At 44.8% G+C, this 15,345-nt stretch overlaps 1 protein-coding gene across 3 annotated transcripts; it reads right to left on the bottom strand.

The window, feature by feature from the left end:
- Nucleotides 1–298: 298 nt before the first annotated feature.
- LOC127004677 (protein lin-54 homolog) lies at nt 299–11,849 on the bottom strand. 3 transcript variants are annotated; one of them, XM_050872764.1, is made up of 16 exons: nt 11,747–11,849; nt 10,567–10,724; nt 10,036–10,204; nt 9,585–9,793; nt 9,161–9,394; nt 8,410–8,610; nt 7,432–7,554; nt 6,435–6,533; nt 4,745–4,873; nt 3,931–4,095; nt 3,502–3,675; nt 2,704–2,873; nt 2,214–2,451; nt 1,532–1,731; nt 920–1,098; nt 299–616 (listed from the first exon to the last, which is right to left on the bottom strand). In XM_050872764.1, exons 1-16 carry the CDS (start codon nt 11,763–11,765, stop codon nt 600–602), a joined length of 2,484 nt encoding a protein of 827 aa, XP_050728721.1. In that variant the 5' UTR covers nt 11,766–11,849; the 3' UTR covers nt 299–599. The 3 variants fall into 3 exon arrangements, with proteins under 3 accessions (XP_050728721.1, XP_050728723.1, XP_050728722.1); XM_050872766.1 differs by lacking the exon at nt 11,747–11,849 and adding an exon at nt 10,879–11,711; XM_050872765.1 differs by lacking the exon at nt 7,432–7,554.
- Between the last annotated feature and the right edge of the window lie 3,496 nt (nt 11,850–15,345).

Genomic DNA, 15,345 nt, shown 5'->3' with positions numbered 1-15,345 from the left:
CTGTTGTGGCCACGTCCTTTGTGAAAACCAAAGGAGATGAAACCATAAAACCATGTAGTAAACCCCAGAAAAAAGACAGTCCTTTTAGCTTCAAGTGCTCACCCTAAGGCACATACACTCTGTCCACCTCCGATGTGCGACTGATGCTGCTTGTCAACATATTCAGGCGACCTCAGTGTTGATTAAGGAATATAAGACAACAGTTTTTGAAATCAGACATTCCTCATAACCAAATTTACATATATAGAATACAAACTATTGATAATTTCTATGAGAAGGGAAAATTACAAAGTAGATCTAATTTGTGAAGAGTTTATACAAAAAGGAGAGAGAGAACGCAAATTATACATAAACCTGAAAAAATCTTCCGTGTTAGAGAGAAAAAAGGGAACCAACACTCTGGCCGAGACTAAACTTTACATTCCACTGGGAACTTGCTTAAAAAAATAACTAAAGACAAATAATTATAAATACAAATAAAAATACACTCCTTTTTTCAGACTAATGCGAGAAAAAAAATATACATTTCACTTCATACTATGTACATGACTTGATAAAACTCTAATGTATATATGTACAGGGAAGGACCACTACTGTTGCTAAGTGTCCCCCAGGCCTGAAAGAAGACATGGGATTTATTAGACAAGAAAAAAAGACCATGTTTTTCCTTATAATTATTCACACACACACCAACTATGTCACAGTATTTCTTTCTGTATCCATTTGTGTACTTTATTGATATAGTGAAATGTGAAATGATGTATGTGTTGAGTGAAAAAAAATGCAAATAGTATATACATTTTGGTTGAAAGCTACAAAATCTTATGAAAACAGACTAAGAATTACAGCAAAGAGTGGGCTTACTAATTATACAGTGCAAGGAAATGTTCTAACAGCGCGATACAAAATCCTCACTCACCTCTGGATCGTGAGGTGTAGCTGCCGATGATCTGCATGAGGCATCGAGAGAACTCCGAGATGACGGTCTGCTCCAACTGGGCCGCCGACACCTTGGTCTTCTCAGCCTTGTCAGCCTGCGCCAACAAGCACTGGCACGTCGCCTCCACCACCTCCTGGTTCATTCGACAGTACCCGGATCTGTAAGGAAAGAAAGGTTACGGTTTGACTGGTATAATTTCTAAACGAGGCAGAGGAAAACAATTGAAGCTGCTGTGGGTGTTTAAGTTGGTGATTTTATTTATTTATTTATTTTGATTTTACAGCAAAGGAAACAGCTCAGAGGCAGAAAAATAAAACAATAATGAAAAAAAAGTCCCTCAAATCACTGGTCCTATAAAGAGTTGAGAGGAGTGGCCAAAAGAGAGGTCAATTTTGGGAAGAGAGGTGTCCTGATACTCTCCTCTTGAAAGAGTTCAAGTCGCAGGCAAGAGGAAATACAGATGAATGAAGATTGTCCCAGAGTTTACCAGCGTGAGGGATGAAAGAGTAAAGATGCTGGTTAACTCTTGCATACATCTCTCAGTAAGGGAGAACTTGGAACATGGGAATACATTATCAGAACAAAACTTACTTAGAAATGGTGGGAAGAATCATTTTGTTTGGAGAGTGGTGTGAGAAGGATGGCAACTTTGATTTGACAGCCTTCTGCTGGTTGACGCGCGCCTCGGCACACTCCGCCAACTGCATCAGCCCCTTGCGCTCTGGTGCCGGCGTCATGTCCACGTTCTTGCAGCCAACACATTTGCACATGTTGGAGCACGGGATCTTGGCCTGAAAGCAACACACATGGACTCAATGATCAAAGTAAATGGTAGAATCTATGAGGTAGGTCTGAAGGAAAAATTTAGCTGACTGACTTTGAAAATACTATGACTAATGGGTGACATATTTAAACCTTTTTCAGTTCCAAAAGTTGAATTACATGATGATGCTCACTGCAAACTGAAACTTGACATTACTTAACCCCTTGACTGTGAATTTCATACAAGAAGACATCACCAAGCTACAGGAATGGAACAAAAATTGGCTGCTACAATCCAAAGAAAGAAAAATGTAAAGTCCTGCAGGAGGGGACATCCAGCATACCAATACCACATGGGAAACACTCCACTATCCACCACGGAGGCAGAGAAAGACCTGGGAGTACATGATACCAGCCTACCAGTGAAAGCCAAATAGTGCCAATCGCAGCAGACGGGTTAAAAAGAAATCATTGTCCTTCGTGCACAAACACAACCTAGTGCAGTCGTTACCTCGTAGCATTCACAGTAGTTCTTGAGGCAGCCTGAGCGCTTGCAGTTGCACCCTTTGTTGTGTCGCCTCTCATTGTCGCTTCCACCCTTGCCAATCTTGGGCCTGAAGGCTTGGGGGTTCCTGTCCAAACACGCCTTGATGGCCTTCTGCCTGTCCTCCTCGTGGCCTAGATTGTTGAAGCAGTTGGCACAGTTGCAGTTGTTACAAAACTCTCCATTTGCAAAACAATCACAATATCTGGGCAGGAAATACAAAAAACAGCATGAGAGAAAAATAGTCTTCACCTGTTCATTCTCTGTCATTAAATATGCTGAATGATTATGTGGTGGAAAAAAAAAATACTGTAAATTCCTCCACTGAAGAATTATACATTAAGTCAAGGTGCTAGTTGCATGTTTAATATAAGTATTTTCATCATAATGGCCATTCTTGAACACATGCCAAGATTTGAATACCTTTAGAATGCAGGAGAACATCAAATATACTTACAACTTAAGACACTGGCTTTTTGTACAGTTGCAGGGTTTTCTTGGTCTAATCCCGTTAGCATCTATGATTGTGCGTGAGGGCTGAGGCTTGGGCGTGTGGGGGATGATAGTGCCGGGGGTGGGCTGATTGGACGCCTGGACTGTGCTGTTGCTGGTCGTGTTGGACTGGAGCTGTGAATGGAGGGAGGACTTGTGTTATCATGGTGTGAAATTTTAACCCCTTAACTGCAGATCACCAAGCTACAGGAATGGAACCAAAAGTGGCTGCTACAATTCAATGAAGAAAAATGTAAAGTCCTGCACCTTGGGAGGGGATATCCAGCACACCAATACCACATGGGAAACACTCCACTACCCACCAAATAGGCAGAGAAAGACCTGGGAGTATGTGTTACCAGGCTACCAGTGAAGGCGAAATCTGTGCCAATCACAGAGGATGGGTTAATAAGTCTGAAAGCTACACGACCAACATCAATGGTAAACAAACATTAAAAAGGAGTCGTACTATCAATGGTGTGAAAGTTTATTAAGTCTGGAAGCTACACGATCATGCTAATAGTAAACAAATGTAAAACAGGAAAAAAGAAAGAAAAAAATGAAGGAAAAAGAATAGAACAAAGAGGAAAACAAGGAAGAAGAAAAAGAAGAAAAAAGTAAGAAAGAGGGTGATGACAGGTGACAGTCCTTGCTTACTGTAAAAAAAAATAATAAAATAAAAAAATAAAAATAAAATTAAGAAAAAAACAAGAAACAGAGAGGCAAAGACACACAGTAATCCATACATTCCCCTTCCTATTACCTGAGACATGTAGTGTGCCGGGATCATGACCACTGAGCCCGGCTGTGTGTTGGAGAGCACCCCGGGCGGCAAGGCGGAGGCGGGCAGCGTCAGGTTGGTCTGTGGCACGCTGCCGGACATGTTGGACCCCGTCACAGACCCCGAGACTGGGATGATCACCCGCTGCTTGGTGCCCTGGGGAGGAAGCCGAGGGTGATAAAATGGACATAAACGAACTTTCATTTTCTTGGTGGTTGACTTTACATATTTATAAGAAACAACTTACACTCTGGTTAGTAAGTAAAGAGCAACAACTTACACTCTGGTTAGTAAAAGAGAAACAACAACTTACACTCTGGTTACTAAATAAGAGAAACAACTTACACCTGGTTAGTAAAAAAAGGAAACAGCAACTTACACTCTGGTTAGTAAATAAGAGAAACTACTTACGCTCTGGTTTGGTGCTATGGGCATGGCTTTGATCTTGATGGGCTGAGAGGCGGCAGGTGCGATAGGCTTGTTGGCGGGCGGAGTCGGACGCATGAACGTGGCGGTGCTCCCTCCCCCCCCGCCGCCACCACCCACGCCGGGACTCACAAGCCGTATGTAGTTCATCTGAAACAGGTGTGAGAGGCATAACACCCACTCTCAACAGCCATCTACATCTTCCTCCTTTCTAACACATATTTTTTTAACAGCAAGGGAAGCACCTCAAGGGCAATTAAACAATGACATCAACAGGAAAGTCCACTATACTGCTCCAATAGAAGAAAAAATGAGGAATAACACCCATTTCTCTCTCTATATCCATACATTTTGCAAGGGTACTCATCTCCTCCTCCTCTTCCTTACTTTCATCACTCATGATCATTCCCCTGAAGGAGGATCATGATAAGTGAGCCTTTCTTTAAATTGATGTCATGTATAGAACAAAGAATGGAGGGAAGAGAATTGGGAAGTAGAAAGGGAGGAGATAGAGAGAGAGGGGAGAGAAAGGAGGATGAAGGAGGAATGAGTTCAGAAATGAAGAAGGGAGGGAAGAGAATTGGGAGGTAGAAAGGGAGGAGAGAAAGGAGGAGGGAGAGGATAACGGAGGATTGAATTCAGATATGAAGAAAGGAGGAAAGGAAATTAGGAAGTAGGAAATGAGGAAAGGAAGAGAGAGAGAATAGAGGAATGAGTTAGTACCAAGTTTGCTACATCTGTGTTCTTTGCCCAAGCCTTCCTGTACTCCTGGGGAAGCCTATCACACATCACTACTCACCTTATTCGAGAGGACTTGCACGTTCTGCTGCTGTGACGTCAGCTGCTGCACCTGGCTGGCAGGGATCTTGATGACTTGCTGACCCCCAGAGGTGACGATCTGGCCACTGCGGACGGTGCTGACGGTCCCCTGTAAAGAGTATAGGCAAACAGGGTGAACACATCCTCTAATCTGGTGGCTCTCGATGTTCTTGCACTTGTGACCCTTTTCTGAAAATCCTGAAAGCCACAAGACACCCTGACATCAGCAGTTTGCTAATCACAATATTTAAATACTCATATTTACCCAGCCCTGATGCCCTCCAAAAGATACTATGATGTTCCCTCTCAACACTCACCAGCAGAAGCAAATAGCATCATCATCATCATCTCATCGACACCTGCTCCTAGGAGCTCCCACCAGGGGATGGCCATGGCAGAAGAGTTTCCATCTCTCTCTATTCAGGCACTCCCTCCTTGCCTGCTCATAGTTTCTCACTGATCTTTCCCCCCTCTCCCTAACATATTCCTCTACCCTATCTCTCCATTTCACTGGAGGTCGTCCTCTAACATTCCCTCCCTCTATCTCACTCACACACACCCTCCTGGTCATCTTGTAAGGCACTAATGTATATATGTAATATCATGTACATGTGAATGTATGAATGTATGTGTCGAGACACCAGCTCAGGCTCATGCCACAGGATGTTATTGGACACGTAACTGTTTATACCTTGAGTGAGAGAGTGTTGCTGACACTAGAGTCTGCACCGTAGTCACCGGAAGATGGAAAGTTCTGGCGAATCTGCATCGTTGACACCGGAAGGTTCATACTTCCGGCGAGCAAACGATGCAGATAAAAGCAGCGGGCAGCACCAGGAGCAGGAGAGAAAGCGGGGAGGAAGCAGACGACAAAGACGTGTGCGCCGCTTCAGGTGTGGCTCCCTTTACTTAGTGCGACCGCTCACATACTGTAATTTACTTTAAGACTGCTCACATACTGTAATTTACTTTAAGACTGTAAATACAAGTTGATACAAAACAACCACACAAGTTTTGTGTACCAGTGAGAGAGAAAAGAAACAAAAACTCAGAAGTGAATTAAGGCAATCCGCTCAGCCATATTTATATCACTCATATTCACGACTTATGGAAAGGCCTTTTGTTATCTCACTAATTTCAATCAACTGGTGAAGCAGGCAACGGTGACTCCGGCCCGGACAGTGAAGTAACCGTAAGCCTGAATATCAACAACAAACTTAACACGTATCACCTAAATAACCACCTAAAAACTGCTAACAATCTTACTCTCCTCCATTCACTCCATATGACCAAACCACTTTAAAGTCAGTCGCTTCACTTCTTCTACCACTCCGCACTTCTTCCCTTCAATTCCAAAATGCTCATACACCCTTCCATTACTCATTCCATCCATTCTACTCATACCACATGAACTCCTCAAATAACTCATTTCCACTGCCTGCACTCTAGACCTCTGAGCACATAGCACCAGTAGAATAAAACAACAGAAAACACTCAAAATGATAAGCTATAAAAATCATTCTCCCAAGCTGTCTGTTTCTATCAAGGCTTCAAGACCCCCCAGTTGGGAACCCCTGCTCTAGACGCCTCAGGCCATGGACTTAACCACATCCATACACATGACTTCAGGCAGCTCTCATTTACAAGTGCACCTCCCTGACAATGCTCACCTGCCCAGGCTGAGGAACACTGCTTTTGATGACAATTTTCTGCGGACTTGAGAGAATGTTCCTGACGGCCCCACTGCTGCTCACCTGGTGCGTCAGCGTCTGGAATGAAAACACTCGGTCAGTACTGTTATTTATTTATTTGTTTTTTTACAACAAAGGAGACAGCTGAAAAAAAAAAGCTTGCTACTCACCGCTCCCACAACAGACAAAAGTAAAGAGAGGTCAATATCGAGTGGAGAGGTGTCTTGATGCACCAGGATGAGCCATGTTAGAAAGGGAATGATATGCATGAGCTAAAGCCTACATATAAGAAGGACAAACAGTAAGTATGTGAATAACAGCATATAAGAAAATGAGTATAATAGAGTAACAATAGGGTTAGAGGTTTGCCTGAACCTGTTGAGGATCTAAAGGAGGCAAGTTCACAGCTTCTAAAGATAACAACAACCACAAGAAGCCACAACCCCTAAGTTCATATTATTGAATGTATCAGGCTCCCATTACGACTAATTTCCAAGGCCACAGAGAGGATTAAGAGGGTTTTCTTGGGTGATTTTCCCGTTCAAGATGCAGGAGTCAGATAAAACGATCTCCAGAATCACAAAACAGTCCATGAAAACCCCAGCAACTTCTACGTACAAGAGGCGTTTCAAGCAGGTGAAATGAGGCATCGATACATTTAACCCGTTGACTGTGGATTTCCTACAAGAAGACATCACCAAGCAACAGAAATGGATCAAAAAGTGGCTGCTACAATTCAATGAAGAAAAATGTAAAGTCCTGCACCTTGGGAGGGGCTATCCGGCATACCAATACCACATGGAAAACACTCCACTATCCACCACAGAGCCAGAGAAAGACCTGAGAGTATATGTTATTAGGCTACCAGTGAAAGCCAAATTCGTTCCAATCGCAGCGGACGGGTTAACAATACAGGCTATGGACTTATTGAGGACGAGAAGCCAAAGGAGCAGCCACAGCCCCAATGCACACCCACCTGTGACGAGGGCGGGGCCGGCGCAATCTTGGTGGGTGACTTGGAGGCCAGAGAGACAGGGACCAACTTGCTGGGACTCTTGACGGGGGACATGCCACCCATGCTCACCCGCTGCACTACAATCTGACAGACGGACACACGGTCAACGTTACCAGATTGTCATACTTGCCGTATTGTTTTTGCCGATTTCTGACCAAAAACTATCGCACCCACAAAGATAACGATATGCATTTATAATTATTGTTAAAATCGGTAATTACTGATGCTCTTTTTTGCAATATTTATGGGCCAGAAACCAGAAAACACAATGTTATGCGTACGATAATCTGGTAACATTGCACACGGTTAGCATTGTGAGCCTGCCTCTAGGTCTGGGCAGCGAGATGCTTTGGCCTGTCACTGCATGATGTTCCTTCTTGTTCCATTTTTGCAGTATCTTAATGATTTTTCAGACCATCACTGGCATCTCAGAAACATTAGGTCACTGGTGTAGAAAGCAATGGCTTGGTGCACTACACAGAAGAATTAACTGACTGCTTTCTATTCCGATGACCTGTACTTTTACACTTCATTCTTGTCATAGTGAACAAATCAACTATGGTACTTTCACAATAGATATAAAATGATCTAGCTTAGTTTACCATTCAACTACTTCCACAATAGCTAAAATAGACAGGATAAATAAAATAGGTATAAAATGATCTAGCTTAGTCTGCCATTCCACTACTTCCACAATAGCTAAAATAGACAGGATAAATAAAATATATAGATAAATACAATCTAATTTGGTGGCTTGAGCAAGTGGGAGCATTTTTTTTTTTACAGCAAAGGAACAGCTCAAGGGAAAAAAAAAAAAAAGGAAACAATGAAAAAAAAAAAGCCCGTTACTCTCTGTTCCAGCAAAAGAGTTAAGAGGAGTGACTGAAGAAAGATAATATCAGTTCCTGGCCTGAGTCAAGGTTACTGGCCATCCCTCACCTTGTTCGGGGACTGAGAGAGAGGCTTGGTGGGGGGCATGAAGCCAACATGCTGTGCCTGCTGCAGCGTTAGCTTGGCGGGCGAGGCCGTGGTGGAAGAGCCCGAACTGCTACTCTGGCTGGTGATGAGGCGCACCTGCTGGCCGCCCATGCTGCTGATGCCGCCGCCGGCCTGGCTGCTGATGATCACCTTGGTCACCGTCTGGAGAGGGAGAGGCAGAAACACCATTAGGTTTTCATCATCATATCTTGTTTTGTTATGATGGGACTTAAATTCAGGGTCAGGAAACAGTACTTGTGCATTTGTTGTGTGCTCCATTTTCACTTTCTTTTAATCCGGTAGAAGCGACGGGCCAAAATTGTGGCTTTATCGTGTACAAGCAATGGGCCAAATTTTTGCCATGATATAAACCCCAAAAATAGATGATGCATAAACTGATCACAAGTGCACTGATATATATTATGAAATGGTTTGCGTGAGTGATGCATTTTTCTCATTTTTTTTGCTTAGAGGCCTTTTAGAAACACGATCCCCGCAGCTACCGGGTTAACCAAGAGTCGGTTTCTCAAGGCTTGGCCTCACAACAGGTTCCAACAAACAAGAAAAATTCGGCTAAAATTTATATGGATGGGAATACAAAGTCCTGTCAAATTCATGAAAACATTACTTTGGATCAAGATGAAACCCATGCGTGGTCCAAATTCCTGCCAAAAAGAGGCCATAACCACCAGGCTCACAGCCCTCCACTCACCCCACTGCTGCTGTGTGTTTGTGCCTGCGAGGACTGTTTGAACTGCAATGTGCGCACCGGGTGGGCCTGGGAGGTGACCACCATCTGCTGGCGCACGCCCCCGCTGAGCTGAGACGTGTTCACCACCACCGGCTTGCTGTTGTTGCTGCTGCTCAGGCCCGACACCGTGCTCACCACCTGGCCGCCCGACGTGATGATGCGGTTGGTCATCGAGCCCAGCGAGATGTTGTTTTGCTGGGAACATTAAAGGGAACATCTTAATTAATACTCTGGTGAAAAACAATGACATGCCTGCTAACTAGTTTTTGTTTTGCTTTTGCTGAATACATTATTGACTGGTAGCAAATTATCACCGCCGGGAAGAGTGAGTTATTTTTGTCTTTTGTGCCAACTCATTCCTTATATTGAAGCCACAAGTATTCACCTGGTTCTGCTGCAGGACAACAAACTGGCCCTGGCTCTTGATCAGCTGGGGCGCCTCCAAGACTATCTGTGAGGAGGAGGAGGAGGAGGAGTCACCAGAGGACACAGCCGCCAACAGGGCCGAGGTGGTGGTGCCCTCCCCCCCGGATGCCAGCTCCTCCCCGGCCATGCTCATCAGCTCACCGCTCCCCTGCAGCATGTCCATATCGCCTGCATGGGAGGAGTCGAGGGCGGGTGTGTGAACAGTGGCAATTGTAGGTTATGAAAGAGTAGTAATGAAGGGATGGAATTTTGAGTCTACCAAATTCTTGTAACAGATAAAGAAGAAAACAGAAGAGGTAAAAGTTCTAAGAAAAAAGAAAATGATCAAGAAAGTGAAGAAAAAGAAGAAGAGGATATGTATTTAGTGTGACCTGAATTCTCGAGGTCACTCAACACTGCCCAGGACTCACCGATGACCTGGTCATGGTCGGTGAGCGAGTCCACCTCCATGGGCTGGTGGTGGCCGTGGGTGTCCAGCTGCTGCGTCTCCTCCAGCACACCGCCCTCACCCCCATCCACCTCCACTATGTTGCCCACCGCCACCCCATCCGATATGAGCACCCCCGACGTGTCCACCACCTACAAAAAATAAATAAATAGGTAAATAAATAAGAATAATAGTGGGATTTACCTATAGACCCTAGCAATTTTAATTCTGCAGTGAAATAAACATTAGTAAGACGAACAAAAATAATTCAGGATAGGAAGACTTCTAAGCTTCTACATAAGCAAGGTAAGTTTTGGTAAGTGAAATTCCAATATACAAAACCCATACACCCATACACACACACACACAACATACGTGACACACTGCTCACTTAATTTCACCAACATATCCTAACTGTGCAAACTTTAGAAGCTCAAAGTAAAATACAAAACACTAACGATAAACAAACTTCCTGCATTTACAGCTTATAGGAACCCCCAAGAGTGGTCCTTACATGAGCCTCGGCGGCATCCTGCAGGGCCTCGAGGTCTGACTGGTGGATGTTGAAGCCCACCAGACTCTCAAGATCCTGTGGTGTCAGCTGGCTCGACAACTCCCCGAGGGCCGAGGTGTCAATGAAGACCGTGTTGCTGCCCTCGCTGCCATCCTTGTCTAGGGGAAGAACAACACTGATACACATATACACAGGACTAAGAGGAGGGGGTGAGATACAGGACCAGCAGCCACTGCAACACTGCTTGGGGAGATGACAGACATTATGACACATTTACAGAAGACTACAAGTTACTGTTCAGCAGCAGCCTACCGTATGGTGTCCCGAGGCAGCCACAACCCACAGCCCACCGCGGCTAAAATACAACAGCAGTGTTCCACTCTAACTAACAGGGGGCTACACACCCCTGGCCCTCCTTGGGGTCACTAGCAGACAGGTGCATTTATGTAAGAAATCTAAGTGTGGGGGCCTTGCCCCCTCAACCCTCATTATACCACCACCTTGGGCACTGGGCATCTTGTATTTAATATATACTCGTTTACAGACTAAGTGAGGCAGCAGAACACTCATATCAACTAAAAACTATCAGAGGGAAGAACACAAACACCAAAGGGAAGCAGCAATGGAAGTTTTTTTTTTTTCTTTTTTTTTTTGTGGGTTGACAGCAGCCAAGGCCCCAGCCTGACCATGACGCAGGGGCCTGCCGCCCCCTGTAGTGGGAGGCAGCAGGCCCTGGCCAGCAGGCCTGACCCTTGCCTTGGGCAGCAGGCCTGACCCTTGCCTTGGGCAGCAGGCCCTGGCCCGGGGCAGCACACCACGGCACTCGGACGCCGCGCCCGGCCAGGCAGCAGGGCGGGCCATCACGCCCTCCCGCTGGTCACTCGCCGCCCACGGCCGCCCCCCGGCCCCGCCACCATGCCCACCACACCGCCAGCCTGCCCCATCACGTGAGCCACGGGGCTGCGGGCCGCGGGGGCCGGGCAGCCCTGTAATCCCGTGTGTTGTCATTGATTATCACTATTTTGGCGAGAGGTCCCATGGCGGCGGTGGCAATGTGAGGCTCCCGCGGCCCCCTCCAGGCGTGCGCGGGGTGCTGGAGGCCGCCTCCCTGTGAGCCAAGGTTCGCGTGTCCGGCCCGGGTGGTGCCCAGTGCCACGGGGGCCCCGGGGGAGGGACTGACCTGGGTTATTGTGAGGCATCTTGAGGGGTTCAAACTCCCGCGCCCACCATGACACCGTAGCCCACGAGCCTTCGCGGTGATGCCATCTATACGATAATTACTAGGCGCATACGATAACAGAGTGCCTGGTATAATCAACAATAGCGTCCATACGATAGTCATAATTTAATGATAGCATTAAAATAAGTAATTTACAGTTAAGAATGGTTATATTAACGCCGCGCCTATATCTCCTAGCTGTCTCCCTTACGAACTACACCCGTGTTGTCAAATATGTCTTATACTAACCTTCCAACCTCTCAAACAATGTAGAAAAGAGTGTAGAGATTACAAAAGTGTGGAAATGGCCATGTATGAACTATAGTGACATGTTCGTGTCGCAAATACTAGTTTTATAATTCATTACAACCAAAATACGACAATTCAGCCCAAAGTGGTACGATATTACTGTCCCTGGCATCTGATGGCGGCGGTGTTGCCAAGTCATTCAATCACAACGCCATTTGTCACCTATTTTACGCGCTTCCTACTGTATACAAAAAGCTGATATCATTAATTAACTGTTTTTAATACCTTAATGAATGATTTTCTAAAAGAACCATTCTCTCATAGCATAATATATTTCCCACCAAGAAGGAGATATGGCATTATAAGCTCCACTCACGCCGCCGCCATTCAAGCCAGACATCCGCCCCCCCATTAAAAGACCCTCCTCCTACACCTCAACAATACACTCATATTTTGTAATACCTATCCTAAAAAATATGTATACACCCAAATCATCACTATCCCTTGTGTTTATGTATATACGAGACCCCGCAATGGAGATCTCATGACTTATAGAGAGTATTTTACTATATAGATTCTTCCTCTTTAGTAACTTAGGCGATAATTATTTCGGTATTCCACTATCAAAGAGCATTTAAATTAGATGTACTTGCTGAAAGGGTAGAGATTTTGATTTGTTTGTTTATGATCGTGTTGGACATAGAGGTATATTATAGAGGTGCTACATACAGGTTTTAGGGCCTGGCTTCATCTACCATTGAAATTAACAACATCGTCAAGGGTTTGAATATCTCTAGCCGTCTATATGTCTAGCTAACCATCTATATGCATAATTAAATATATCCAATCTTATCTCTGGCTATCCATCCATATATCTATCTATCTCGTATGTCTATCTCGTCGAAGACTTGAGTGTTAGAAATGCGTACAAGTCTTTCTATAGTCCTACGAAATCAAACCTTCTAGTTGCTTATTTATCTATCTAAATTTATCTCTATCTATCTATCTATCTATCTATCTATCTCGTATGTCTATCTCGTCCTAGACTAGAGTGTTAGAAATGTGTACAAGTCTTTCTATAGTCCTACGGAATCAAACCTTCTAGCTGTTTATTTATCTCTATCTATCTATCTATCTATCTATCTATCTATCTATCTATCTATTTATCTATCTCTACAAGTCTTTCTAAAGTCCTACGAGACGGTCCGGGTGCTTGTGACGGCCAGATCTCGTCCCCTTTCCCGCCTCCCTCCCCTTCAGCATGTAATCCCTCTCCTTCACCGCCTCCGTCACCTCCAAACCCTTCACCACTCCTATCTACACCACACACACACCTCTCCCTCCCTCGCTCACCACCAACACCATCACCACCCTCAACACTCTCATCCCTTCCCATCCATCACCACCACCACCGTCTGCCCTATCCTGTTTTGCTTGAAGATTATCGAGTTTTTGCGTAAATGTGAAATTTGAATCTGTAAAACACTTTCAGGCTTGTGTTTCGGCTTTCATATGTATTTCCAAAGGTTCTAATGAGTGTTTTTGTATGTTTATGATGTAGAAGTCTTGTTAAATATTACTATATATAGGTTCATAAATCCTATACCCATGAAAATACTACTAACATATAACAACGTCAGACTCGCACTAGCCTCACAAATCCTATACCCATGGAAATACTACTAATTCTCAACCACCTCTACGAAAGCCTGATCAAATATTGGTGTTTGTGTTGGTGTGTGGAGATATGCTTGATAATATGGACCTCACACACACACACACACACACACGCACACACGCAGTTGACTACACATTATGGTATCGGCAAACTGATATCGCAGGGTCAAATGAGGGTTAGTTGGTCATGTTTATTCAGTCACTACGAGGCTTGAATGAGAGAGAGAGAGAGAGAGAGAGAGAGAGAGAGAGAGAGAGAGAGAGAGAGAGTCACACTGCTGATAAAACAACGATAAAAACAAGCATGGTCGCAAAAACTTCGACCACACCCACTTACTGCTCCACAACCACTCCACATCACTCCACACCACCACAAGTTACTCCATCACAAACCACATCACACCACGCCACTCCACTCAACTCCACTCTCGCGACACTCCACTTGCGACAGGTTCTTCAGAGTCCAGTTGGGTCGGCATTCTAAAAAAAATCCGCCTCTCACATCAACTGTTTCCAAAAAAGACCCAAAAAAGGAGACTAACTGGGTCCTCATGGGTGTTTTTTTAGGTTCATGGTACAGAGGAAGAGTCAAACTACCACCAGGGACATTAAACTACCCCTGGAAGTGCCTAAAACTCCTACGAAAACCTTGTTAAATATGTATGCTTGAGAATATATGCCCCCAGAAGACAGGCGGGCAGGCAGCGGCGGGGTAGTACGCGGGGTATGTTATTTATGAAAGTGTCTGTTGTGACCGATCGTGGGTGAGCCGAAGCCCGTTCCTTGGAGGCTCATTTAAGTTTGTGAAAGGACGGCTCGCGCGGCGCAATGTAACTCTCCGCGAACTTGAAATGACTCATTCTCCAAACAGCTCCCGCGGCGGCGATGTGCAAGGAACAAACACCCGCGGATGGTCCCGGAAGCGGTGTTTGTGTGTGTGTGTGTGTGTGTGTGTGTGTGTGTGTGTGTGTGTAATTTGGGTTCAGGGCTGTTGTATGTGTGTTTTGTGATAGATAGATAAAGAGACAAATAGATACATAAATAAATAGATATAGATACATAGATAGGCAGGTATATAGACAGATAGACAGAGAAGCATCGTGTGTCTGTGTGTGTGTATGTGTGTGTGTGTGTGTGTGTGTGTTTGTCCCCTTCTTGTGCGTCCTTACATAAGAAATATTGAAGAAAGGAGACAAAAAAATAGTTAGCTCCATTTTATAGGTGTGAATATCTTGACAGCGGCGTTATTGGAATGGGTGAAAGTTGCGGCGGTAGATTACCATAATTTGTCTCCGTCGCTTCAAAACTTTACGCCCCAGAGAGAGAGAAAGATTGACGGAAAAAGTCTGTATTCTTAAGCGTCTCGTCGCCTCAGTTCGCCAGGTTGCAAAGCCTCTCGTAGAAGTTGCTGTGGTTTTCATTGCCTGCTTTGTGACCCTAGTGATAGTCTGACTTGATTTCTGCACCATGAAAGGAAAAAACACCAATGAAAACCTTGTTATAGTCATCTCTGTGGCCTTGGAAAATAGACATAATTGGAGCCTGGTACGTTTTAAAATATGCCACAAAGACCGAACGTTGGTTGGGTGTGACGGCGCCCAATTCTCCTCTCAAATTCTCCCCCACAAATAAAA

The sequence above is a fragment of the Eriocheir sinensis genome, chromosome 28 (assembly GCF_024679095.1).
Source record: "Eriocheir sinensis breed Jianghai 21 chromosome 28, ASM2467909v1, whole genome shotgun sequence".
NCBI lineage: Eukaryota > Metazoa > Arthropoda > Malacostraca > Decapoda > Varunidae > Eriocheir > Eriocheir sinensis.
This window is presented reverse-complemented; position numbering and strand designations above follow the sequence as displayed.

Bases quoted from the DNA above. Each gene is read 5' to 3' on its own strand.
- LOC127004677 (XM_050872764.1), bottom strand. The intron at 10,205-10,566 runs GTAAGGACCACT...TATTTTTTGTAG, and splicing joins AGGATGCCGCCGAGGCTCAT to GTGGTGGACACGTCGGGGGT. The intron at 1,732-2,213 runs GTAACGACTGCA...TGTTGCTTTCAG, and splicing joins ACTACTGTGAATGCTACGAG to GCCAAGATCCCGTGCTCCAA.